Source organism: Hordeum vulgare, chromosome 3H (assembly GCF_904849725.1).
Source record: "Hordeum vulgare subsp. vulgare chromosome 3H, MorexV3_pseudomolecules_assembly, whole genome shotgun sequence".
NCBI classification, from domain to species: Eukaryota; Viridiplantae; Streptophyta; class Magnoliopsida; order Poales; family Poaceae; genus Hordeum; species Hordeum vulgare.
The window spans coordinates 18723117-18750161 of record NC_058520.1 but is presented as its reverse complement, the minus strand read 5'-3'; the positions used below and the strand labels follow the sequence as shown (position 1 = coordinate 18750161).

At 45.7% G+C, this 27045-nt stretch overlaps 2 protein-coding genes across 2 annotated transcripts; both read right to left on the bottom strand.

The window, feature by feature from the left end:
• Window positions 1–252: 252 nt before the first annotated feature.
• Window positions 253–4276, bottom strand: LOC123442613 (sulfoquinovosyl transferase SQD2-like). The gene is made up of 10 exons (XM_045118703.1): window positions 3793–4276; window positions 3539–3605; window positions 3372–3442; window positions 2798–2915; window positions 2645–2718; window positions 1859–1914; window positions 1675–1758; window positions 1480–1567; window positions 1308–1385; window positions 253–1137 (listed from the first exon to the last, which is right to left on the bottom strand). Exons 1-10 carry the CDS (start codon window positions 3903–3905, stop codon window positions 573–575), a joined length of 1314 nt encoding a protein of 437 aa, XP_044974638.1. The 5' UTR covers window positions 3906–4276; the 3' UTR covers window positions 253–572.
• Window positions 4277–5367: 1091 nt separating this feature from the next.
• Window positions 5368–9440, bottom strand: LOC123442614 (EKC/KEOPS complex subunit TPRKB). The gene is made up of 6 exons (XM_045118705.1): window positions 9098–9440; window positions 8938–9004; window positions 8718–8840; window positions 8483–8566; window positions 5885–5971; window positions 5368–5787 (listed from the first exon to the last, which is right to left on the bottom strand). The coding sequence occupies exons 1-6, from the start codon at window positions 9166–9168 to the stop codon at window positions 5701–5703; spliced, it is 519 nt and encodes a 172-aa protein (XP_044974640.1). The 5' UTR covers window positions 9169–9440; the 3' UTR covers window positions 5368–5700.
• Between the last annotated feature and the right edge of the window lie 17605 nt (window positions 9441–27045).

Sequence of the window (27045 nt, the reverse complement as noted above, 5' to 3'; positions counted from 1 at the left end):
TAACCCAGATAGCTTTGTCCCTCAGGAAAATAAAACCCAGATACAATAGCTTTCTACAGGTGATATGCAAAATCTTATGATGCCATGATCATCATGAGTTGTAAAAAAGGTTTGCATAGCGACGACAGTGTCAGGTTCATACAAGGACACAAACAACTACCTCCTCTGTCCTGAAATAAGTGTCGTTGATCAAGTATAAATTTGTACTAAATCTGCGACAATTATTTTGAAATAAGTGTCGTTGATCAAGTATAAATTTGTACTAAATCTGTGACAATTATTTTGATACGGAGGGAGTATTTCCACTGTTTACTTACATATCTGGGCATTTCATCGCTAATATGGATTCTGCTTGCTTCTGCAACAGTACATTGATGCTGTGATGGATCATGCTCACATTTCCACTATTACAATACAAGCAATAACTGTATCCCAATTCCACAATAGAAAAACAGAAACTATCTCTCACCTATTGACATTGCACTATATACCAAGAATTTACAAGTAATCAATGGAATTGTCCATCCATCTTCCAGTCCCCCACCTCCCTAGATCATGGCTAAGATCCACCACTATTGCTTGATGCCGCGGATGACCTGGTTCGGCGTCGGCATGAACATTTGCGCCAGCCATTGCAGTGGCTGAACAATCTCCGCCTGTTGCTTCCGCCAGTAGTCGATTGCCGAGCTGTAGAACTCGTTGCGGATCATCTTGGATGCGGCCCTCCAGTCGCACTTCTCCATCTCAGCCCTGGCGGCCCTCCCCATGTCGCCCCTAAACTCGTCGTCCGTCAACAGCAGCCTAATCTTGCCAACACAGTCGTCGAGGTCCCCCGGAGCGAAGAGGAAGCTCGTCCTTCCCTCTACGTCCTCTGGGATAATGTCAGGGATACCGCCGGCACGAACGGCCACCACAGGGACACCCGACGACATGGACTCGAGGACTACTTGGCCAAGTGTTTCTGACTCAGAGGGCATCACGAAGACGTCGCCGCTTGCATACGCCTGCGAGAGCTCCTCCCCTTGCATCATCCCGGTAAACACCGCCGGCATCCCCTCGAACATCTTCTCTAGCTCTGTCCTATATGGCCCATCTCCGATGAATGCAATTCTTACTCCGGGCAACCGATCCATCACCCTGCTCAACCATGAACCAAGATCAGGGAGAAGTTGCTCATAGTGCAAGGCACAACATAGGGAAATGGTATTCGTTTCATTTCGGGTAGGAGCTTCACGCTTGTTAAAAGAAAAGTAAGCAAGTAAACATAGTAATGAAATCATGAATTGCAATGTATGAATGTTGCTCACATTTTCAGGAAGTCCAGATTCTTCTCGCGCCCAAAGCGTCCGACGTGAATTATCAACGGTTTTTCCGGCTCACCATCACTGAAAACAACATATCACACATAACAAGTGTCAGCAGTTAATCTGAGCCCATCTAGCACATAACATTCAAGAAGAAATGAAAGCGGGATTTCACCTTAGCCTCACGCGCATCTCATGGCTGCGGAACCTGGGGTTGAAGCTGGCGGAATCGACGCCTTTGTTCCAGAGGCGTATCCGGTTAGCTGAACAATTATGCAAACCAAATCATCAGCATGAGGAGAAACCATAAGAAGGTCATGACATGTAATGTAATGGAGTAGTAGTGTAGCAGACTGAATTATTAACCAACCTGAAATAACATGGGCAGTTTCGAAATCTTTGCTGATAGCAGCGGACGGCACCAAAGTTAGATCAGCGGCTCTGTGGAGGAACCCTGTGGAGAAGAGCAGGACCAGATCAGTGTTTTGGACACATAAAAGTTGACTGTTTTTCGAAGAAATCGCAGATGAAGCGGGCGGACGTGGATGGCTTACGGATGACTTGCCACATCGGCTCGACGAGCCAGCTAAACGTATATCTTGGAATGTATCTGCAGCAGGGGAATATAGATATCGTTTAGCCGCTACCAGGTAGCTTTGCTTAAGGTGGTTCACCAGCAGTGCTACTTCCTCCGTTTCTAAATATGTCTTTTTAGAGATTCCATTAGAAGACTACATATGGATGTATATAGACATATTTTAGAGTGTAGATTCACTCATTATGCTCCGTATGTAGTCCCTTAATAAAATCTTTAAAAAGACATATATTTAGGAACGAAGGGAGTACTTGCCTAAGTCTTTTTTGTAAGAGGTGGTAATCTGAATTATTTATTTGTTATGCATACATGCTAGTAAGTAGTAACCATAAATTGTTTGACATTGCTATAGCCACCACCCAGTTACTTATGTTTCGACGCGATAACTAAGCCAACCACATTATTTATTTACTCTGGGCATTGTAAATTGTTGAACTATATGACTCATCATCATAGGGCATTCTGAATTACTCCCTCCGTCCCAAAATAAGTGTTGCAGTTTTTGTACTAAATCAGTATAAATTTTGTACTAGCTCAACGACACTTATTTTGGGACAAAGGGAGTATTTTCGAACATGCTGGATTTACTTGTCATGTTCCCGTTGGGAAAATAAAATGAAGGACCTTGCAAAAAGGTAATTCATGGATACACAAGAATGATCAAGAGAAAGTAACCTAATAATGGAGGATGGTAAGTTAAGTACTGTACTCAACTAGCTGTAAAAAGTCAAAAGAAGCAACTTACAGTGGCACATGGGTGTGGTAGGACATCACCAGGGGGACACTGAGCAGTTTAGCAATGGCAAGCGCCCCAAAAACCTGAAAATGGAGCAGAGTGCTGCTTAGTGACTCTACACCTGACAAGGGAAAAAATGATGGGTGGTAGAAATGAAGTTACCATGATTCCAGGTGAGGATGCATGGATGATGTCAGGTTTGAACCTTGCAACCTCTGAGATGATCCTAGGGCTGAGTGCCAGCGACAGAGGAACCTTTCCATACAGTGGACATGGAAAGCTGGAAAGGATGATGAGTGAACGGTTGTAAGCATAAATAGGACACCGAAAGGTGCAGCAGATCATGTGGATCAATCAAAACGATCACATGCAGGACTCCCAATCTACTCCCTCCGTTCCTAAATATATAGATCTTTTCAGACTGACAGTAGTCTATAGTGAAATCTCTAGAAAGAGTTAATTTTTAGGAACAGATGGAGTACTACAGAATGATTATCATAGCATTCATCTGTTAATGCCTAATGCCTAAAACTTGGGAACATGTAGTAATCCTTAATTAAGAGCAATTCGTACAAGTATTCAAAGTTTTTATTTTATTTTAATGTTCATATCCCAAGACAAAACTATAGCAGTGTTGATATTTCTTAGGTTGTTGGCGTTTCCTTTTCACAGGAGAAGCTAAGGGGCTTTGAAAGCCATGGCATAAATTAGGAATAGGTTTCTTGAGAATTCTTACCTCCATGAACCAATGACCTTGGCACCGTGGAACTCCTGGGGAACCCCCTCATGGTTGGTCACAACAATGACCTGCAAGCAACACACACCAGAAACGTTCTGAATGAAGTCACACACCAATCCAATCCGCTGTCCTGTGATTGTGCTATGTGAGTCAGATGTTTGTACCTCGTCGCCCATCTCGCGCAGGTGCTTGATGAAGTTCTGAAACCGGTTCTTGTACCCAGAGATGTAGCTGCATGCATGGAAGGCCCACCCAACCCAAAATTAGCCTAGTTAACATGTGAGAGCATAGCATACATGGAAATTCAGCTTAATCACCGACAGCAGTGGCTATTAATAGCAAATGAAATGAATTATCCGTCAGTATGGACGCAATTCACAATTTCCATTTCAAAATATGCAATTCACAGTTTTCTTACGCGAACGGCGAGGGCTCGACGAAGAGCGCGACGCGGCGCGGGCGCGGGTAGGCGGCCTCGTCGTCGAGGAGCGGCGGCGGCGCCGCCTCCAGGTCGTCCACGCCGATCGCCATTGCCGCCACCCTCACAAGTCACAACACACCAAGCTGCAGTTGTTGCGTGTGTGTTGGAATGGGTGCTGCGTGTGGGAGCAAGAAAGACGGCGTGTTTGGGGCTGGGTATAAAAGAGAGAGAGAAGAGAGGTGGAGAGAATTCGAGGGGATATTCCGTAGGGGAAGAGGAGGGGAGGATATTGGAGGGAACTTTGCAAAGCATATGCTTTCATTTGCCTCCCCTCTCTCTTTCTCTAATTTTTTCTTCTTCCGCGGTGCGGTTAGTGATTGGATGGGGATCCATCCTGGGAAGCAAAACCCCCAAATCTCTCATTCATAATCATCCAATCTCTACTGATGTGCAAGTTTTCTGTTGTTGTTGTGGTTGCTGGAAGTGACGTGCAAGCGCGCGGCTGGGTTTGAACTAAAGCAGCGTCACTTATTTCGGGACGGAGAGAGTATACACCTGCAGTGTCAAGAATAACTTGTACTACTATCCAAAAAATGATTGGAGTCTAGTAGTAATTCTTGCTGCACAATAAGTAAGAAGAGGTCAATAATGTTAATATAATAGCGCGCTTTCAGTGCAGGGGTGATAAGTGAGAAAGCAAGACCGAAGCGAGTGACTCGAGAAATATCATGATGCTTGCACAAGTTTTTTTTTTTTCCTTCATCGAAAGGGAAAAGGGTTGAAAATTTGATTATACTACTTAGCTCTTTCTTTTCTAGAGTAAGTACTTACTTAGCTCTTTTGGCATTCAGTGCCCCTACTTTCTTTTTTTTTTTTTGAAATTTTGCCCCTGCTTTCTTTTTTCAAAATCCTAATTGCCCCTAGTGCTAGAGCTACAATTTGTTCTTCTATCCAGCAGCACCACTCCGAATATTGTATGCAAAAAAATATGAATTTAGCTGGTCAAGTGAGCCCTCTTACAAGGCTAGTGCAAAAATGCATTAACTTGTTTTCATTCTTTGATTGGTTTGGCCGCGAGCTCAGATCTGAGTCGTTTTCACCGATTCACGTGCTCTATGGTTGCTGTTCCAGGTATATTCCCAGCAAGTTGTTTGGCTACCATGGAACATCCACTAAAATAAAATAGAAAACTAACTGACAATAACTGCTACCATGGCCTACAGAGAAGCCCTGAAAGTATGGGAATAATTCAGCCGCAGAGATCAGATCTTGTTGCCTAGCTCAAGAATTAGCAACAGCCAAGCGATACTGGCAGACACAGCCAAGCCAGAGACCACATCTTTGGGATGCAGGATATTCATGTAAATTTTGCAGGAAACGGTTGAGGATATGCTGGCAAAGTGGCAGGGTGCAGGAACATTACCCTGCTGCCCATACTTCATTTGAGCAGGGACATTATCCTGCTACACACACACAGGTGAACCAAGAGTAAAAAGCACCAATTACATGGAGACAACATCATGCCGGTAGTACCACATAATCATGTGCATGATGATAAAGCCATACAACCAATGAACCAGAAATCACATATTTCGCTGATTTACTCGTGTTCTGCGATGTCACCGAAACAGCGGACCTGAGTCAACATCGCGATATCACTGCACGTTGCTTGAATGAAATCTTAACCAAGTGATCTTTAGATACGCTCAGCTGTGGCACTGTGACCATACAGATATTCAGTTGTCGCTACATCATCAAGGACTAAACGCTATCATAATGCAATTCCTAAGTTCAGGCTTGAAACACCCTGCCGCCACGAGCTTCACCATCGACAGGAGGTGTCCGCCCAAAGAAAAGAATTCGACACACATAGCTGGAAAACGTCCTGACCATCGTTTTAAGACCTCAGAGGGCGTCTCGAGCAGCGATCCTGCACACGATTGCCTCTGGGAGTGTGGATATTGACAGTTCCTGTGGAGTTATTTTGTATTGCTGCCAGTAGGGAAAAAGGAAATCCGGTCAAGGAAAGGAAAAATAAAATAATTATGATACTCAGTCATATAGCTAGTGTCAAGTTCAGCTAAAAAACCTTCAGAATCTTTGGTTGGTCTGCTCTTGTCTCCAGCTCCGATAGATCAATCTCGGTTCCGCTGATGAGCTTTTCCAATGCTTTCATCTGCGTTGTTACCTTTTCAAATTCAATGGTTGCTCGAATTCCACTATTAAGAATGATAATGACTCGCATAAATGCACAAGGAATATAAATGGCATGAAGCTGAGGGTGCATGCATAAAGTAACATTTCATTTTGAGATGACCACATACATAACACTGCTTGTTTAATTCATCTCATAGTGCTACTGACACATTTAGGGTGGTCTGCAATGAGCAGGAGAGGGAGATGAGCCCCATCAATTCCTTAGAAATTGTTTGCAGGCATGTTCTGAAATTCTTCCACACTGGTATGCACATTACTAGATAGGACAATCTGTTAACGCACCGAGACAGACCACAAGAGTCTTTGCGGTTTTGGAGCTTGGGCTATGGCGACCAGCTAGGCGATTACAGTAGGTTTCGCACCGCTGGCCACTCCGGCCGCGGTGCCCACCGCACTGCCGCAGACCTCGCCCGCTGCCACCATGGGAGCTGGCCTGCACACCGCTCTCCACCAGACGCCGGCGGAACTCTCGTCCGAGACCGTCCCTCCCCAACATCCCAAGCACGCCCGTGCGTGGAACTCCGTCTGCATCTAGCTGGTTTTGCCTGCCTCCCTCAGCCTCCGTTGCCTTGCGGGATGAGCTGCGCCTGGCTACAGCCTTCCGGCCGGGCTTCCTTGCCGCCTCCACCCCGGACATGCTGCGTCGTCGTCTCGTCAGGGTAACGCCGAGCGACGCCCTGCTGCACTACTCCTTGACGTCGACGGATTTAGGGCGCGCGTCGAGGAGGACCGCCACGACCATAGGCTTGTGGTTGATCATAATGGTCTGGCCCCCCGACACCACCACCACATGGTCGCGATGAAGCACATCCGTGGGCGGCGTAGGAGGCGGAGCCAGATCCGCATCCATGCCAGCGGTGAAGTCTCCATCCCCACCTGTTACTCCCCTCCCCACCACCGTAGCTGAACTCATCGTTCTTGGGGATGGAGAAAGGGCACCTCATCGTTCGAGGGGGTGCATCGAACGATGAGTTCAACTACGATGGTGGGGAGGGGGGGGGGGTAACAGTGGGGATGGAGACTTCACCGCCGGCATGGATGCGGATCTGGCTCCACCTCCTATGCCGCCCACGGATGTGCTTCGTCGCGATCGGGTGGTGGTGTTGTCGGGGGGCGAGACCATTATGACCAACCACAAGCCTATGGTCGTGGCGGTCCTCCTTGACGCGCGCCCTAAATCCGTCGACGTCAAGCTGTTCGCCGGCGTCTACGACCTTTGCATCACCGGCCAAAAGGGCGAGAAGTTCTTCTACCGCATCCCCATGCGTTCGGCTGGCTCCCCGCGCCTCATCGTTGCTAACCTTGCTTCATGCTCCATAGGGTATCTGAACAGGGTTGGCACGGTGGGGGAGAAAAGGAAGCCGCTGACCGACGCTGACGTCTTCTGCATGGACTGGCGCGGCCGCAACTTCGGCAATGTCGTCACTGGAGAGGCCAAGGTCATGGAGGCCATTGAATTTTTTGACTCCGGCGCCCTCACCGCTCCATCTCCAGCCCTGATGCTGGAGGCTCCACTGTCTGTGTCGCCTGCTGCTCCGCTTCCTCCTCCAGCCTCCACCACCCTGATGCTACCTCCCAAGGGGAAGTCATCCATTGTCTACTCGCCCCACAGCGCTCGGCTCCAGAAGCTTGAGGCCCCCAACCACATGACCATTTTGGACAAGGCCATACTTCGCAAAAAAATCCAAGCTCGAAGGACTCAAGACCGCTCCTTCCGGGGGCCTAGTGCCTGCGGCGAAGCACATGGAGTTGGCGGCTGAGGTTTCCACGCCGCTGCCTCACAAGGATGTGCTGGAGTTCGCTGATGCTTGCGGTGTCTCCGAGTTCGATTTGAACCAGGTGGCTCCCAAGTGTTCCGATGTGTAACGGCCTTTCAGACTGTAGCCGGCTGCGCATATTATGATCAAACGTCTATGAGAAGACACTTGCATTTCAAACTGCTCCTTTTGAACTTCATATTTCGTAGAAGCTCAAAGATGGCTCCGCAATTATTATTTTACCCAGCTATGGAACCAAAGATATCAGTCTACATTTGGTTTTGTATAACGTTTTTTTTTCAGATATCCCACTAATTCGTAATAGGAACCAGACTGTGACGCACATAAAACGCTTCAAGTTATCTACTGAAACCTTGAGTCATTACAAGAAGCTCTTGATTCAAGGGCCATAATTAGAGTGCTAACAATAGATGTCGAAAGCAAGAAAGTTTCAGCTAGGTTTTTCATTTTTTTTTCTGTTTTTACACTACAACTGTCAGGGCAATTAGGATGTTGCAAATCTAAGATGTACTGTATCTTACTTAACAAAATGGTCTATGGACTCCGAACCCATTGACATCTCACATACACTAGCCAGCTCAAGAATGCAACTTATCAAGCAAGATTCAAATTCAGTTCAAGCACGGTTACTAGCAAGAAACTGACAGGCTCGAAATCACGGCTGAACAAGGGGTGCATCCTGAACATTATACCTCTTCATCCGAAGCATCAAACCGAGCGGCTAGGATATACTGCGTGTCATCAGCGATACCGCATCGCTTCAGGGACTCTGTTATCTAAGAAACACGAAACCAAGCAAACTGTCACCACGCCGCGCTGGAACAGGCACCATCATCATGTAATGCAAGATCAATCACATCCTGAGCAACAGTAATGGTTCTATAATGCTGGAAAGAGAAGAAAAGGGTAACAGCCAGAGCAACCCACATGCTTGGAGCCAGAGCAGTTGTAGACGAGCTCCGAGTGCAGGGTCCTGGTGGTCAGCGCCTCCCTCGACTTGGAGAGCAGCGCCTTGTGCGCCGCCGCGAGGACCGGGAACACGTCCGGCACCTGACATTGCATCGGCCTGACTGATTGGTACCCTCAATTGCAGCGATTGGGTGTGATTTATTAGCATATGTATACAAAGCGGAGTGCGGCACAGTACCAGCGACGCGTTGAGGAAGGCGGCCTCCGGCTCCAGCTTCCCCGACTGCATCAGGTCGAGGAGCTCCCTGCATTCATCCGGCATCGTCAGTAATGGTGAACCCTGTCCAGCGGTACGGATTTTGGGGGTTACGGAAGAAGGGTGGGGGGAGGAGACGTGCCGGCTGTTGGAGACATCGGAGAAGAGGGCGAGGGTGACGCTGCGGCCGCCGGCCACCGGGAAGCTCCTCATGCCGCGCTCAGATGGGGGCGCCTCCCCTCTGCTTGGTGGCGTCGGGCCGGCCCTTCTCTGCCTCCCTTCCTCCTCCCGGCGTCGCCTTCTCCCCTCTCCCTCTGGCGCGGCTCGGGGCTCCGGTGCCCTGGGGCCGGCGGGCTGGCGGCGGATCTGGGCACTGGTGCTGTGGTGGTGGCAGATCGGCTGCGGCTGCGTCGGCTCGTCTGTAGGGGCGCGTTTGAGGGTGCTCCTATGCAGCGCCGCGAATGGGAACTGGCGCTTACATCAGCCCCTCGTGGGCTGGCCGGCCCACGAATGCGAACAAGACGCGAATTCTATTCCGTAGCAAAAAAAGACAACTACTCCCTCCGTATCTAAATACTTTTGTTGGGAACACTAGTCTAGTTCTCCCCAACTACGGGGAACACTAGTCTAGTTCTCTCCAACTACAAGTATTATGGTACAGAGGGAGTAGAAAAATAGCCATTTACTGGAAACCAACATGCAACCTTACACTAGTAAATGTGTTAGGCTAGCCACCACACCTACTTAGCACTAGTGACCGAATTCATCGCGGGTATCATAGGATGATTGTAGCCGCACTATTCATTGCACAAACTAATGTACTACCTTCGTCATGGTTTAGAAGGCACGGTTAAATTTGCGTGCATTTCCACAACACACAAGGTTTAAGCCGCATTGCATTTACTCCTAACACCTAATTAGTACTCCGTTGTACTACTTCTATATGCACACGTAGTGTGAATGCTATTTTTAACTCATTTTATAGTCAATCAATAACCACTTAGGTTCTAGAGAATTTCCATGCACGTCTTCTAAAACGTGACAGAGGGAGTACAATTTACTTCATAGCTTAGATTTTCGAATTTCTTGTATTCAGTTTGGGAAAACGTGACTGTTTTTAGAAAAATGTGAACAACAGTTGAAAATTCTCGTGTCGGGGGGATAACCCCGGGGTAGGCTCATCAAGCCTGCTCATTCATTTCCAGCCTAATGGACATGAAGATAGGGAGATTCCCAAGGCCCAAGTCTTCTGACCGGCTGGGCGTCGCCTGCCGGCTGGAAGACGAGGCGGCCACCTTTCTGGCCGGCCAGGCATCCCCAGCCGGCTAGAGCGCAGGCGGCCTCTCCTTCAGAGCCGGCCTGGTCCCGCCAGCCGGACTGGGGAGGAGGCGGCCACCCGCGAGCCGGCTAACCAAGCAGGCTAGCCGGCCGAGGATCACCAGTCACATCAGATCGTAGGTCAGGAAAGGACCTCACGATTAAAGGTAGCTACGCGTCAGCAAAGGTACTGGATCGGGACGCCCGACAGGTACGAGCATCGGCGTCCACGCCGCTGACCTACCCCGGCTCTGATCCATCACCTAACCTGATGTCGGACCGTCACACTCCCACTCCATTACTGCACTCGGCGTGGGGAACAGTGGATGCGGTCGTACTGCCTGCCCATGAAGAATCTCGTGGGGCGACGCTTGACGTACAACGCGTGCTTAGCGTCAACCTTACGTGGGAGCCCCATTGGCCAGGCGGCGGGTCCCACAGGTAAACGAGACCATGTAGCCGGCGGGCCCCTCATCGACAAGACAAGACCCTTGTGGGGCCCTGGCCAGCCGGCGAAGAAGCCAGCCGGGTCCCACGCTTGTACCCTTTATCCATATTGTAGGCCGACGGGTTCGTCTATAAACCCCCCTGGTCGCCCCCCATGCAGGGGGACCGATCACTGGTGAAAAGACCTCGATGACGCCTAGAGGGGGGGGGGTGAATAGGCTATTTAAAAACTTCTTCAGATTTGGCTTGAACCTAATGCGGAAATAAACTAAGAGGGTACTTGTCAAGCACAAATCCTAAATGCACTCGGCACTGCAACGTGTATCAACAACACGATCTACCAAGATGGACACAATACAATTACTAACAAGCACAACTAAGTTACACAAACTTACTTGAGCTATATCACACGACAAGTAGGTGAACGACACAAGATACTAGATCACACTATAGCACACGATATATCAAAAGCTGCAAGTGTGAATGTGTGGATATAGAGGGTATGCTTGAATGATTAATCTTGTACAAGAAATGGCCAACACAATATAATGAGCACAAACAATATGCAATGTATGTATGCTCAAGTAATACAAGACAAAGATAGAGGCAAGCAATAAAAAGATTTCAAATGGAACAAACAATCATATGGTCCTTCGAACCACATTAATAAAAGATATTGTGATAAAGGCAACATAGTGCTTGATCAAAAACTAGAGAAGCTCCCCATGATTTGTGCACTAATATGATATTTTTGTATTTGACACACGTGCACAAAATAGGATCGTTGCTCCCCCAGAATTTATAAAACACACAACGAGTGCAAGAAGATAGATGAGACAATAAGCATATCAATTGCACAAAACAAATGGTTGAGCAACATGTAATAGAAGCAACTTAAGAATAGGCTCACTTGAGAAGACTAAGATAAGGATGAGCATTACTCATCAACATAGTCTTGATGAAATGAGATACAAAGTGCAAGACATATCATTCCCACACACACATACTAGAAAATGGGTTCACAAGCTTACTAATAAACAAAATAAGAACCAACGCTTGTGACAACCCATTGTGAAGATAGGAAGTAAGAACCTTGTCAAGAGGAGGGATACTAATTGAAAATGGCAAAACCCTCATCAAGACAAGCATGAGGAAAAAATAATCTTCACGGCCAAAGAGTGCATCAAGATGTAGGAAAATAAGATACGCACTCAAAACAAATCCTTTCACGAAGCCACAAAAAACTAAAAAAGGAAATGCAACGATGGACGTGAAAGAAAAGAGGATATCAATTAGAGATGTAACTTCTCTCATGTGTAAAAGATTCTAAGTAGAAGACAATCATGATGATATATATCCACAAAGAAGGATGTACACACGAAATGGTTACAAGAAAGAACAAACTAGATATCCAAAAGGAAGTCATAAATATATATCAATGAGATCTTTTGCTTGGAAGCATAGCACATGGCCTAATATTTTCTTATTGTACAATATGAACTTCCAACATACGAACATCAAAGACATCCCAACTAGTAGTAAGACATCATCGTTCGGATGCTTTGAGAAAGCAACCAAGTACTACAAGAACAAATCAAGAGATTCATGCCATGATGCAACCTGGAAAAGAAAAGACAGGTTGGGTCCTTTGCAAGAAAAGAATGCATGAAGTGGATACTTGTTACCGAGACAACATTGGATTGATGTAGTAGATAGTTGTTCTTTGATCATCCTAACTTGGCTCCAATAATCACATGGTCTCAACATCTTCCTTATAGGTGAGCCGAGCATCCAATGCATCTCCAGTTGTTCCTGGAACAACAAAACAAACAAAATGGTGCCCAAACTCATTGGGACCAAAGAGTTAGAAAACCAGCAATACATAGGACAAACTCCACATACATATGTGCATCAACAATATGAGAGGAGTAAGTAGCAAATAGAGACTTCTCATGAGTAGATTGAAGCTCCTCATAGATCTTAGAAGTTTTGATGAGCTCTCCCTTGACATTATTGCATTCAAGGAGAAGGACCTCAAAATCCTTTTTAAGTTTATCATGAGCAACTTCAATCTCTCCTTTTGAAGATCTCAAGTTTCTACATGCTTGATGACTCTTCTCAAGTTCATGTTCAAGTTGTTCACTTTTAGCTTGTTCATGATTAAGTGAATCATTACAATTTTCAAAGTAAGCAAGAACATCTTGGAATCTTTGAAGAGCGTTATTTTTAGCTTTATGAAGAATTTTACTGATCACATAGATATTTTCGGTCAAATCATCATCATCATCTTCATCGCAAATATCATCGTTATTGCACAGGGAAGGTGATACCTCATTATTACCTCTTGCCATGAGGCACATGTGAACTGGAGGAGTTGATGATGATTCTTTTGGTGAATCAGATTCTTCATTAGTCAAAAGTACTTCATATTTCTTGATTTCCCCTAATTGATTAGTCATAGAGCAACTAGGGAGAAACAAGATATTTTGATCAAGAGGACACGAGGAAGCAGACATATCACCACAGACATTTTTCGAGGGATCTTTAGGTGAAATGCATGACCTATCAGCACAATAATTTACACTATGTGTGGTGCTAGATATGCTCGTGTCCATAGAGGCTATGACATTTTCATCGGCATATATTTCTTCACTCACCATGTCATTACCTTGTGAGATTGAAGATGTTGAGGTGTGCAAGCAATCGGATATGGAAGTAGTGGTGGACTCTTTAAGATCGAAAAGAGTGAAGAGCTCATGCACCAACTCCTTCATCATAATACCGTCTTCATCAATATTGGACCCACCATATATATCTTCAAGTTTAGTCCAAACTTCATGAGCTGACTTGCAAGTCGAGATAGACTTAAACACTTCAGGACTTATGGTTCGATGAATGGCAAGAAAAGCCTCACAATCAAGATACATCTGATTAGTAGATGAAGATGCATCATCCTTTTTGTCGGCAATCCCTACAAGAACAATTCGTAAAGTATTTAGGCCCATGGCCCGAAAGTGATGAAGCATACGAATTCTCCATAGGGTATAATTTGTGCCATCAAAGTCAAAGATGCCATTGTGCACTAATCCAATAGTCGACATCGATACTCTCTAGGTCGTGAAAGCTAATTAAAGAGAGACCTAGCTCTGATACCAATTGAAAAGACCTCGATGACGCCTAGAGGGGGGGGGGTGAATAGGCTATTTAAAAACTTCTTCAGATTTGGCTTGAACCTAATGCGGAAATAAACTAAGAGGGTACCTGTCAAGCACAAATCCTAAATGCACTAGGCACTGCAACGTGTATCAACAACACGATCTACCAAGATGGACACAATACAGTTACTAACAAGCACAAGTAAGTTACACAAACTTACTTGAGCTATATCACACGACAAGTAGGTGAACGACACAAGATACTAGATCACACTATAGCACACGATATATCAAAAGCTGCAAGTGTGAATGTGTGGATATAGAGGGTATGCTTGAATGATTAATCTTGTACAAGAAATGGCCAACACAATATAATGAGCACAAACAATATGCAATGTATGTATGCTCAAGTAACACAAGTAAACCACAAGTAAGGAGTTAGGGTTAAGGATAACCAAGGTCACTGAGATGAAGATGTATCCCGATGTTCACTTCCTTGGAGGGAAGCTAGTCACCGTTAAAGAGGTGGATGTTACCACGAAGGCACACCAACGCCACGAAGGCTCACCCTATTCTCCCTTTGAGATAACACCGCGAAGGCGTTTCTCAACCACTAGTGGTAAGCCTTCGAGGTGGCTTCCAAACCCTCACAAACTTTTCCGGGGGTAATCACACGGATTGATTCCTCTCCGAAGAACTCCTACCGCCTAGGAGTCTCCAACCTCCAAGAGTAACAAGATCACGGGGAATGCTCAAAACTTTCTCAAATCTCAAATAGCTTGGGTTGAGAGGAGGAGAGCGAGACGATCTATCTTTTGATTGGAACAACTCTCAAAGGGGCTCACAAATGCTCTTGGGATCTAAGATTTGGTGTGAGCAAATGTGTGTGAGGTAGAAGTGTGTTCTTATGAGGATAAGGCTGTGTTGGGAAACCCTCTCACGAAGTGGGAGGGGGGTATTTATAGTGGGGAGAGAAAAATAGCCGTTGGGGACACTTTAAGTCACATAGGGTCCGGACGTCCGACAGTTTCCGGAAGTCCGGGCGTCCGCGAGGGGTCGGACGTCCGACAGGGGTCGGTCGTCCGAGGCCTGTAGATATCACTGAAAATACCGTGAATTGAACAGCGACCGGACGTCCGGAGAAGGCCGGAAATCCGAGTTATTCGACTCAACTTCTTCTGGTGGGAGGTTTCGGATTTCCGAAAGTGGACGGACGTCCGGCCCTCGGACGTCCGGAGGGAGCCGGAAATCCGAGTTATAGAGCTCATGTTCTTCTGGTGCAGGGCTCCGGATTTCCGAAGCTGGTCGGTCGTCCGACCCTTGACCGGCCCTCGGACGTCCGGAGGGAGCCGGAAGTCCGAGTTATATGGCTCAAGTTTCTCTGGTGCATAGTTTCGGAATTCCGAAGCTGGTCGGATATCCAGGCCTCGGACGTCCGGAGGGAGCCGGAAGTCCGAGTTATATGGCTCTGATTTCTCTGGTATAGGATTCCGGATTTCCGAAGCAGTCGGTCGTCCGGCCCTCGGACGTCCGGAGGAAGCCGGATGTCCGAGGCACCGGTTCTGTTTTCAGATAACAGCAGAGCAGTGGAGATGTGGTCTGAGCAGAACAGTGGAGATGTAGTTTGAGCAAGTTCATCGCAAAACCTGTGATCCCCTCTTAATAACGCGGGATCCCTAAAGACTCAAGAATCATAAAAGGGGTACCGATGATCCATACTTAAGTGTATACTTTTATTCACTGATCATCACTCCGCACAACTAACGTCAAAGGAACTGATACCTTTGAGTTAGCCCTTCCACTTGAGCTTGATGTTGTTGTTCCTTCTTGGCTCAAGTTGAAAGCAAGACATGATGAAGTCTTCAAGTAGCTCTCCCATACACAATGCGGAAAGCCTAGCTTATGTATTCATCTTCATTTGTCCACCATGTGAACATCCACAAGAATCAAGCATGTAGTGCTCAGGAATGCTTATCTTGATCTTGTCCTTGTTAGAACATGAGCTTGTCCTTATCAACACATGATCATTGACAATAGTTTCAATGATATATTCGTGCTGCTCCACTTGAAATTGCACACCACAATCTTGATGACGATCACCACTTGACGTCATCCTTCATGGGTTGTATGAGATCTTCCTTTTGACGTAAGCCCAATGGAAGCACACCTAACCCCCACATAGGAGTCTCACAGAGACCATGGGTTAGTACACAAACACGTAATGGACAATGCTGACCATACCATGGGATCACTTGATCCCTCTCGGTATATCTTATATGCTTTGTGTGTTGATCATCTTGATTTACTCTTTGTATGAGATCTTGATCAACCTAGTGTCTCTATGACCATTCTTTGGATAATACCTTGAATAACATCTTGGTCATCATATAAACTCCTTGAACCCAACATATGGACTTCAAGAACTGCCTATGGACAAATCCTATAAATATAACTTAAGGCAACCATTAGTCCATAGGAATTGTCATCAATTACCAAAACCACATATGGAGATATATGCTCTAACAATCTCCCCCATTTTTGTAATTGAAGACAACCACTTCAAGAGAGTTTATACAAGGGAATAAGCATAACCAAGCACACACATACAAGGTAATAATGCATGTGTGCAAGATGTAAATGCTTACGCAATAAAAGCAAAACCAATATCCAAAGTAAACTCTCTAAACTTCTCCCCCATTGGCATCGATTGCCAAAATGGACGAAAAGTTTAGAAAGCCAATATAGTAGGTGGTCCTCCAAAAAGTGTGTACTTCTCAGCAAATAAGTGCAGAAAAATACACAAATACAATGATAAGTAGTTGGAGGAAAACAAACTATATTGAGGACCCAAAGAGTGCAAATAAAAGGATCGTATGCCACAAAGACATACAAAGATAGAGGCAAGCAATCAAAAGATTTCAGATGGAACAAACAATCATATGGTCCTTCGAAACACATGAATAAAAGATATTATGATAAAGGCAACATAGTACTTGATCAAAAACTAGAGAAGCTCCCCATGATTTGTGCACTAATATGAGATTTTTGTATTTGACACAGGTGCACAAAATAGGATCGTTGCTCCCCCAGAATTTATAAAACACACAACGAGTGCAAGAAGATAGATGAGACAATAAGCATATCAATTGCACAAAACAAATGGTTGAGCAACATGTAATAGAAGCAACTTAAGAATAGGCTCACTTGAGAAGACTAAGATAAGGATGAGCATTACTCATCAACATAGTCTTGATGAAATGAGATACAAAGTGCAAGACATATCATTCCCACACACACATACTAGAAAATGGGTTCATAAGCTTACTAATAAACAAAATAAGAACCAATGCTTGTGACAACCCATTGTGAAGATAGGAAGTAAGAACCTTGTCAAGAGGAGGGATACTAATTGAAAATGGCAAAACCCTCATCAAGACAAGCATGAGGAAAAAATAATCTTCACGGCCAAAGAGTGCATCAAGATGTAGGAAAATAAGATACGCACTCAAAACAAATCCTTTCACGAAGCCACCAAAAACTGAAAAAGGAAATGCAATGATGGACGTGAAAGAAAAGAGGATATCAATTAGAGATGTAACTTCTCTCATGTGTAAAAGATTCTAAGTAGAAGACAATCATGATGATATATATCCACAAAGAAGGATGTACACACGAAATGGTTACAAGAAAGAACAAACTAGATATCCAAAAGGAAGTCATAAATATATATCAATGAGATCTTTTGCTTGGAAGCATAGCACATGGCCTAATATTTTCTTATTGTACAATATGAACTTCCAACATACGAACATCAAAGACATCCCAACTAGTAGTAAGACATCATCGTTCGGATGCTTTGAGAAAGCAACCAAGTACTACAAGAACAAATCAAGAGATACATGCCATGATGCAACCTGGAAAAGAAAAGACAGGTTGGGTCCTTTGCAAGAAAAGAATGCATGAAGTGGATACTTGTTACCGAGACAACATTGGATTGATGTAGTAGATAGTTGTTCTTTGATCATCCTAACTTGGCTCCAATAATCACATGGTCTCAACATCTTCCTTATAGGTGAGCCGAGCATCCAATGCATCTCCAGTTGTTCCTGGAACAACAAAACAAACAAAATGGTGCCCAAACTCATTGGGACCAAAGAGTTAGAAAATCAGCAATACATAGGACAAACTCCACATACATATGTGCATATAGATATGAATTTGAATTTCATGCACACTTTAGCCAATTTATGACAAGGTGGAGTTTCCCCTATATATTGGGTCAGAGAAGGAAAGCAAGCAAAAGAAGTTGTATATAGTAGATATGTATGCTCAAGACTCTCAAGAATCAACTCAACACAAAGTTGATAAGTCACCAAAAGATAAGGTATCAAGTGATAATAAGATCTTAAACAAAAAAAGGAAATATCACTTGAAGGATATCAATTAAAAGATACCTCAAGGAATGAGATATCCATTGACACATGCCAAATAAAAGGAAACAAGAAACCAATTGAAGGAAAACAAACACGAGGTATCTAATTTCCAAAAGAGAGCTAGGTTCCAACAAACCAAGCCCTCGACAAATTTTCATGATGGCACAAAGCATCATAAAGAGCAAGACTTGCCTCCCATCAACACACACTTGATGGGGATCGAAAGATTTTATGATGGGTGAATAAAGGGAGTGTTCTAAAGAAAATAGGATAGCTCCCCCAAGGGACGTGCATTATATAGAATTTGCATTTAAATACAAAACGCACACGATGGGATCATCACTTTCTCTCTCTATATAAAAACACTAGACATGTTAAAATAGATCCATAAGAGGCAAGGAAGACAAACAAAACACAAAATCCAATGTAAAGATGATTAGCAATTCCTATCACATGATGGGAATACCAATTGTCAAGGACAAGAAGTATTTTCGAAGTGATACTCATTGGTAGATCACAAATATATCCAAGATCATCTTTACCCATAAAACGCAAGCAAATGACACTTGTAGAGTTAACATGCCACCTAGGAACAAGATAATTTACAATATCAACACTAAGTGGCAACACGTCAAATGTACACATTTTCTAGGTTTGTAATATGCACATAGCATATTACTCCCCCATAATGTGATAAACCAACAACATTAACAAGTGGCAAATTAAAACCAACAAGAGATACTTAATGGACCATATAGAATTTGAATTTCTCATGAGTAAGCCATACCACATAGAAACTAGATAATCTTGAAGTATCAAAACTAAGTGGTATTCCCCATGTATACACATTTATAGGATTGTGAGGTGTGCAAAGCACATCACTCCCCCACAATGGGATAATCCATTAATCTCTCACAAGAGCCAACAAAAAAATATAAACAATATGCAAAAAGGCTCAATACAAGACTCACATGTACATGATATGCAAACGAACATACACATACTCAATTACTCAAGATAAGCAAGTTGGAAGCACAACATATACAAACGCATGCAAGGTACAAAACCACAACATGCAAAGGGGGCAAGCACCTAACAATGTAAACAATTGAAGTATAAGTTACCGTAAGGAGGCACATTGGATATAAGATAGAAACTCGATAATCCAAATGACTTGGCTTGAGATAATATGAATGATGAAGACCCCTTAATTCTTCATTATGTATCCAAGTCTCTAATGTCCTCCATAGTCACCTATTGATCAAGTTTGAACTTGTTGGTCCCCAACTACGTTGGGTCCTAAGAGGTTAATCACAATAGGCTTGGCAACCCAAATGGTTCTTTTCTTGACACCATTTTGAGTACCAACAAACTTGGCAAACACATTGCCAACCTTATCCTTCCCAAGGGAATAGATATCATCAATAGTGATTGGGTTGGATAAGTTACCTCTTGTGCAAGACGAAGCGACGTGACCCTTCTCACGACATAAGTAGCAACATCTACCCTTTGCTTTCTTCCCAGTCGATTTCTCACCTCGGGGAGTGTTGGTTTGGGTCTTATTGGGAAGAGGCATTCCTTCAACTTGTAGTTGAATATGTGATTGAGTTTGTGGCCGCTTCCCTTGTTGCTTGTGACTTTGAGACTTCGTCTTCAGAGGGCAAGATCTAACATGGTGCCCTTTAACTTTGCACTTGAAGCAAATGATTTTGGCCGAATTCTTGACTTGTTCTAGGCCCCTCTTGTTCTTGTTTGAGTTTAACCCAACATCATTTTTGTCATTTGGAGATGTTTGCTCACACAGGACGTTGTTGAGTGTGGACATCCCTTCATGACATTGTTCCAGGTCTTTCTTCAAAGAAGTGACTTGGGCCTTGAGCTCTTCGATTTCCTCTGCACGGTTAGTATCAATGCAAGTACTAGAGGAAGTGTAAGCTTCAATGTTAGAGCAACAAGGCAAGGAAAGTAATTCATCACACGAGGTAGCAATATTATGAGTAGACGAATTACGAGGACTAGCACATGGAAATATAGTACTTTGACTAGAAGTAGTGCCATTGTCCACATGAGGCTCATTTGATGTTACCATGGTGATGATAGCCTCATGAGCTAACTTTTTCACATTATAGGATGTTAGAAGATCAGCATGAGAGCTTGTGAGCATTACATGGTTTTCTTCCAACTTCCCATAATTGCTAGTTAGTAAATCAAGTTGAGCACGTAGCTCAATATTCTCCTGCAATGTTGATACTTCAAATGAGGTAGAGTTAGATGTACAAGTATCATCAACAATATGAGAGGAGTAAGTAGAAAATAGAGACTTCTCATGAGTAGTTTGAAGCTCCTCATAGATCTTAGAGGTTTTGATGAGCTCTCCCTTTACATTATTGCATTCAAGGAGAAGGACCTCAAAATCCTTTTTAAGTTTATCATGAGCAACTTCAATCTCTCCTTTTGAAGATCTCAAGTCTCTACATGCTTGATGACTCTTCTCAAGTTCATGTTCAAGTTGTTCACTTTTAGCTTGTTCATGATTAAGTGAATCATTACAATTTTCAAAGTAAGCAAGAACATCTTGGAATCTTTGAAGAGCGTTATTTTTAGCTTTATGAAGAATTTTACTGATCACATAGATATTTTCGGTCAAATCATCATAGTCATCCTCATCGCAAATATCATCGTTATTGCACATCGAAGGTGATACCTCATTATTACCTCTTGCCATGAGGCACATGTGAACTGGAGGAGTTGATGATGATTCTTTTGGTGGATCAGATTCTTCATTAGTCAAAAGTACTTCATATTTCTTGATTTCCCCTAAATGATTAGTCATAGAGCAACTAGGGAGAAACAAGATATTTTGATCAAGAGGACACGAGGAAGCAGACATATCACCACAGACATTTTTCGAGGGATCTTTAGGTGAAATGCATGACCTATCAGCACAATAATTTACACTATGTGTGGTGCTAGATATGCTCGTGTCCATAGAGGCTATGACATTTTCATCAGCATATATTTCTTCACTCACCATGTCATTACCTTGTGAGATTGAAGATGTTGAGGTGTGCAAGCAGTCGGATATGGAAGTAGTGGTGGACTCTTTAAGATCGAAAAGAGTGAAGAGCTCATGCACCAACTCCTTCATCATAATACCGTCTTCATCAATATTGGACCCACCATATATATCTTCAAGTTTAGTCCAAACTTCATGAGCTGACTTGCAAGTCGAGATAGACTTAAACACTTCAGGACTTATGGTTCGATGAATGGCAAGAAAAGCCTCACAATCAAGATACATCTGATTAGTAGATGAAGATGCATCATCCTTTTTGTCGGCAATCCCTACAAGAACAATTCGTAAAGTATTTAGGCCCATGGCCCGAAAGTGATGAAGCATACGAATTCTCCATAGGGTATAATTTGTGCCATCAAAGTCAAAGATGCCATTGTGCACTAATCCAATAGTCGACATCGATACTCTCTAGGTCGTGAAAGCTAATTAAAGAGAGACCTAGCTCTGATACCAATTGAAAAGACCTCGATGACGCCTAGAGGGGGGGTGAATAGGCTATTTAAAAACTTCTTCAGATTTGGCTTGAACCTAATGCGGAAATAAACTAAGAGGGTACCTGTCAAGCACAAATCCTAAATGCACTAGGCACTGCAACGTGTATCAACAACACGATCTACCAAGATGGACACAATACAGTTACTAACAAGCACAAGTAAGTTACACAAACTTACTTGAGCTATATCACACGACAAGTAGGTGAACGACACAAGATACTAGATCACACTATAGCACACGATATATCAAAAGCTGCAAGTGTGAATGTGTGGATATAGAGGGTATGCTTGAATGATTAATCTTGTACAAGAAATGGCCAACACAATATAATGAGCACAAACAATATGCAATGTATGTATGCTCAAGTAACACAAGTAAACCACAAGTAAGGAGTTAGGGTTAAGGATAACCAAGGTCACTGAGACGAAGATGTATCCCGATGTTCACTTCCTTGGAGGGAAGCTAGTCACCGTTAGAGAGGTGGATGTTACCACGAAGGCACACCAACGCCACGAAGGCTCACCCTATTCTCCCTTTGAGATAACACCGCGAAGGCGTTTCTCAACCACTAGTGGTAAGCCTTTGAGGTGGCTTCCAAACCCTCACAAACTTTTCCGGGGGTAATCACACGGATTGATTCCTCTCCGATGAACTCCTACCGCCTAGGAGTCTCGAACCTCCAAGAGTAACAAGATCACGGGGAATGCTCAAAACTTGCTCAAATCTCAAATAGCTTGGGTTGAGAGGAGGAGAGGGAGACGATCTATCTTTTGATTGGAACAAGTCTCAAAGGGGCTCACAAATGCTCTTGGGATCTAAGATTTGGTGTGAGCAAATGTGTGTGAGGTAGAAATGTGTTCTTATGAGGATAAGGCTGTGTTGGGCAACCCTCTCACGAAGTGGGAGGGGGGTATTTATAGCGGGGAGAGAAAAACAGCCGCTGGGGACACTTTAAGTCACACAGGGTCCGGACGTCCGACAGTTTCCGGAAGTCCGGGCGTCCGCGAGGGGTCGGACGTCCGACAGGGGTCGGTCGTCCGAGGCCTGTAGATATCACTGAAAATACCGTGAATTGAACAGCGACCGGACGTCCGGAGAAGGCCGGAAATCCGAGTTATTCGACTCAACTTCTTCTGGTGGGAGGTTCCGGATTACCGAAAGTGGACGGACGTCCGACCCTCGGACGTCCGGAGGGAGCCGGAAATCCGAGTTATAGAGCTCATGTTCTTCTGGTGCAGGGCTCCGGATTTCCGAAGCTGGTCGGTCGTCCGACCCTTGACCGGCCCTCGGACGTCCGGAGGGAGCCGGAAGTCCGAGTTATATGGCTCAAGTTTCTCTGGTGCATAGTTTCAGAATTCCGAAGCTGGTCGGATATCCAGGCCTCGGACGTCCGGAGGGAGCCGGAAGTCCGAGTTATATGGCTCTGATTTCTCTGGTATAGGATTCCGGATTTCCGAAGCAGTCGGTCGTCCGGCCCTCGGACGTCCGGAGGAAGCCGGATGTCCGAGGCACCGGTTCTGTTTTCAGATAACAGCAGAGGAGTGGAGATGTGGTCTGAGCAGAACAGTGGAGATGTAGTTTGAGCAAGTTCATCGCAAAACCTGTGATCCCCTCTTAATAACGCGGGATCCCTAAAGACTCAAGAATCATAAAAGGGGTACCGATGATCCATACTTGAGTGTATACTTTTATTCACTGATCATCACTCCGCACAACTAACGTCAAAGGAACTGATACCTTTGAGTTAGCCCTTTCACTTGAGCTTGATGTTGTTGTTCCTTCTTGGCTCAAGTTGAAAGCAAGACATGATGAAGTCTTCAAGTAGCTCTCCCATACACAATGCAGAAAGCCTAGCTTATGTATTCATCTTCATTTGTCCACCATGTGAACATCCACAAGAATCAAACATGTAGTGCTCAGGAATGCTTATCTTGATCTTGTCCTTGTTAGAACATGAGCTTGTCCTTATCAACACATGATCATTGACAATAGTTTCAATGATATATTCGTGCTGCTCCACTTGAACTTGCACACCACAATCTTGATGACGATCACCACTTGACGTCATCCTTCATGGGTTGTATGAGATCTTCCTTTTGACGTAAGCCCAATGGAAGCACACCTAACCCCCACATAGGAGTCTCATAGAGACCATGGGTTAGTACACAAACACGTAATGGATAATGCTGACCATACCATGGGATCACTTGATCCCTCTCGGTATATCTTATATGCTTTGTGTGTTGATCATCTTGATTTACTCTTTGTATGAGATCTTGATCAACCTAGTGTCTCTATGACCATTCTTTGGATAATACCTTGAATAACATCTTGGTCAGCATATAAACTCCTTGAACCCAACAAATGGACTTCAAGAACTGCCTATGGACAAATCCTATAAATATAACTTAAGGCAACCATTAGTCCATAGGAATTGTCATCAATTACCAAAACCACATATGGAGATATATGCTCTAACAACTGGCCAGTCATTCAACACCACACACTCACCTACCAACAGAGCGAGGTAGAGACGAGCCGGCTTTTCCCCTCTTCCTCCTCCCAACACAGCTCCAGGAGCAACATTGTACTTTGTTCCCATACATCAAACACACAAACAGGATTAGGGGTGTTATCTCTACGAAGAGCCCTGAACCTGGGTACATCGTGTGTCCCATGCGTGTACCAACCTCGTTCCCAGCGCCCACCTTTGCCCCTTCGGTTCTCACCGACTTTAACCTACCTATGGCATATGTTGTGAGTATTCACCAACATTTGGCGCCCACCGTGGGGCCGATCGCGGCATTGGCTGGCTTCATGCGCTGGGCGGGGCCCCGCACCTACACCACCGGATGCATCGCGTCCGGATTAGTTCACATGCCCGTGGAGCTTGCTTTCGACGAGGCGACGCCCATGATGATCGACGTCCCCGTCCGCCATGCGGATTCGGACGAAGATTCCGATGACGAGGCGCTCCCTAGCGTCGTCGTCGCTGCTATGGAGAACCTCAGTGTTCTCTTCAGCGATATTCGCCACAACGACGGCCCACGCTACTTCGGCGAGGACTACGACGTTGAGGCGCTCTGCGCCAGCTTCAGCAGGCTCTCTATCGCTGAGACGCCTGCTCACGACGTTTACCCCAGTAACGTCCTCATCTTCGACGGCCCTCCACCGTCGATGGGGTTCTTCACCCCATGCCACGTCGCTGCCGTCTCCAACGCCGTGGAGGTGATGGTTATCGGTGCCGGCACCAGCACGGCTCCCGGCAAGGCCTCCGCGGGCGCTGGCGAGCCCGCTGCGGCCGCCGCCGACACTTTTCGGGGCGCCATCGCCGGCCTGAAGACACTGGTCGCCGCTTCCGCCGACCCTGCAGACGCTCGGGCCTCGCTGGAGGAGGCTCGCAAGCGTATCTTGGAGGAGGGCATCGCTGTGGCCTCGGCAAAACGACGGTTGGAGGCTACACATCGTGAGTATAACTCCGCATACGGTCTTACTCTGATTTCCGAGGCCCCCAGCCGGCTTCATCATGGAGGTTTTCCACCCGGACTGGCTGGCGAACCCAGTGCTGGTGCTGAAGAAGAACAACACATGGCGAATGTGCATCGACTACACTAGCCTGAATAAGGCCTGTCCGAAAGACCCCTTCGCGTTGCCTAGGATAGATCAAGTGATCGAATCCACTGCAGGCTGCGAATTGCTGTCATTTCTGGATGCTTATTCAGGCTACCATCAAATCAAGATAGATCCAGCTGATCGCCTGAAGACCTCCTTCATCACGCCCTTCGGGGCCTACTGCTACACCACCATGACGTTCGGTCTGAAGAACGCAGGTGCGACATTCCAACGCTGCATGCAGCACTGCCTACTGCCACAGATTGGCAGAAACATCCACGTCTATGTGGATGACATCGTCGTCAAGACAAAGCAGCACTTCAGCCTCCTCGATGACTTGCGAGAGATATTCGCCAATCTGCGCGAATACAAGATCCGGCTCAACCCGGAGAAGTGTGTCTTCGGGGTCCCAGGCGGCAAACTCTTGGGTTTCTTCGTATCCGCCCGCTGCATCGAAGCGAACCCTGAGAAGATTAGCACCATCGAGCGGATGGTGCGGCTGGCTCGGATCCTCGACGTCCAGAAGTTCGCCGGCTGCTTGGCGTCCCTCAGCCGGTTCGTCAGCCGGCTTGGCGAGCAGGCTCTTCCACTCTACCAGCTCATGAAGAAGACGACGAAGTTCGAGTGGAACGACCAGGCGGACGAAGCCTTCCGCGGCCTCAAGCAGGTAATCTCGAGCCTACCAATCTTAGCAGCCCCATCTGAAAGGGAACCCATACTCATATACATCACGGTGACCACTCGAGTGGTCAGCGTAGTGTTGGTAGTTCAGCGCAAAGAGGAGGGCAAGGCCCTGCCAGTGCAGCGCCCTTTCTACTACCTTAGTGAGGTCTTGTCCGCCTCTAAGCAGAACTACCCTCATTATCATAAAATGTGTTATGGTGTTTACCTTGCTGCTAAGAAATTAAAACAATACTTCCAAGAGCATGCCATCACTATGGTGAGCATGGCTCCGCTATCAGAGATCATGGGCAACCGTGATGCCACGGGCAGAATTGCCAAGTGGTCCATCGCCATGGCGGACCACGACATTCGGTACGAGCCTCGCACCGCCATCAAATCACAGGTGGTGGCCGACTTCTTAGTCGACTGGGCCGAGACCCAGTTCGAGCCGCCACCTCCAGACTCCACGCATTGGCGGATGCACTTCGACGACTCGAAGATGCGGACGGGGCTGGGAGCCGGCATCATCTTGACGTCCCCGAAAGGGGACCAGCTCAAGTACGCTCTCCAGATCCATTTCGCCGCCTCCAACAACGTCGCCGAGTACGAAGCACTGGCTCACGGCCTCCGGCTTGCCAAGGAGATTGGCATCCGGCGGCTCATATGCTTCGGCGATTCGGACTTGGTAGTGCAGCAGGTCTCTGGCGAATGGGACGCCAGGGACGCCAACATGGCAAGCTACCACTTCCTCATCCAGCAACTCAGCGGCCCCTTCAAGGGTTGTGAGTTCCACCACGTTCCCAGGGCGGAAAATGAGGCGGCAGATACACTGGCAAAGATCGGCTCCACAAGGCAGGCCATCCCAGCCGGCGTCTCCCTCGAGCAACTCCAC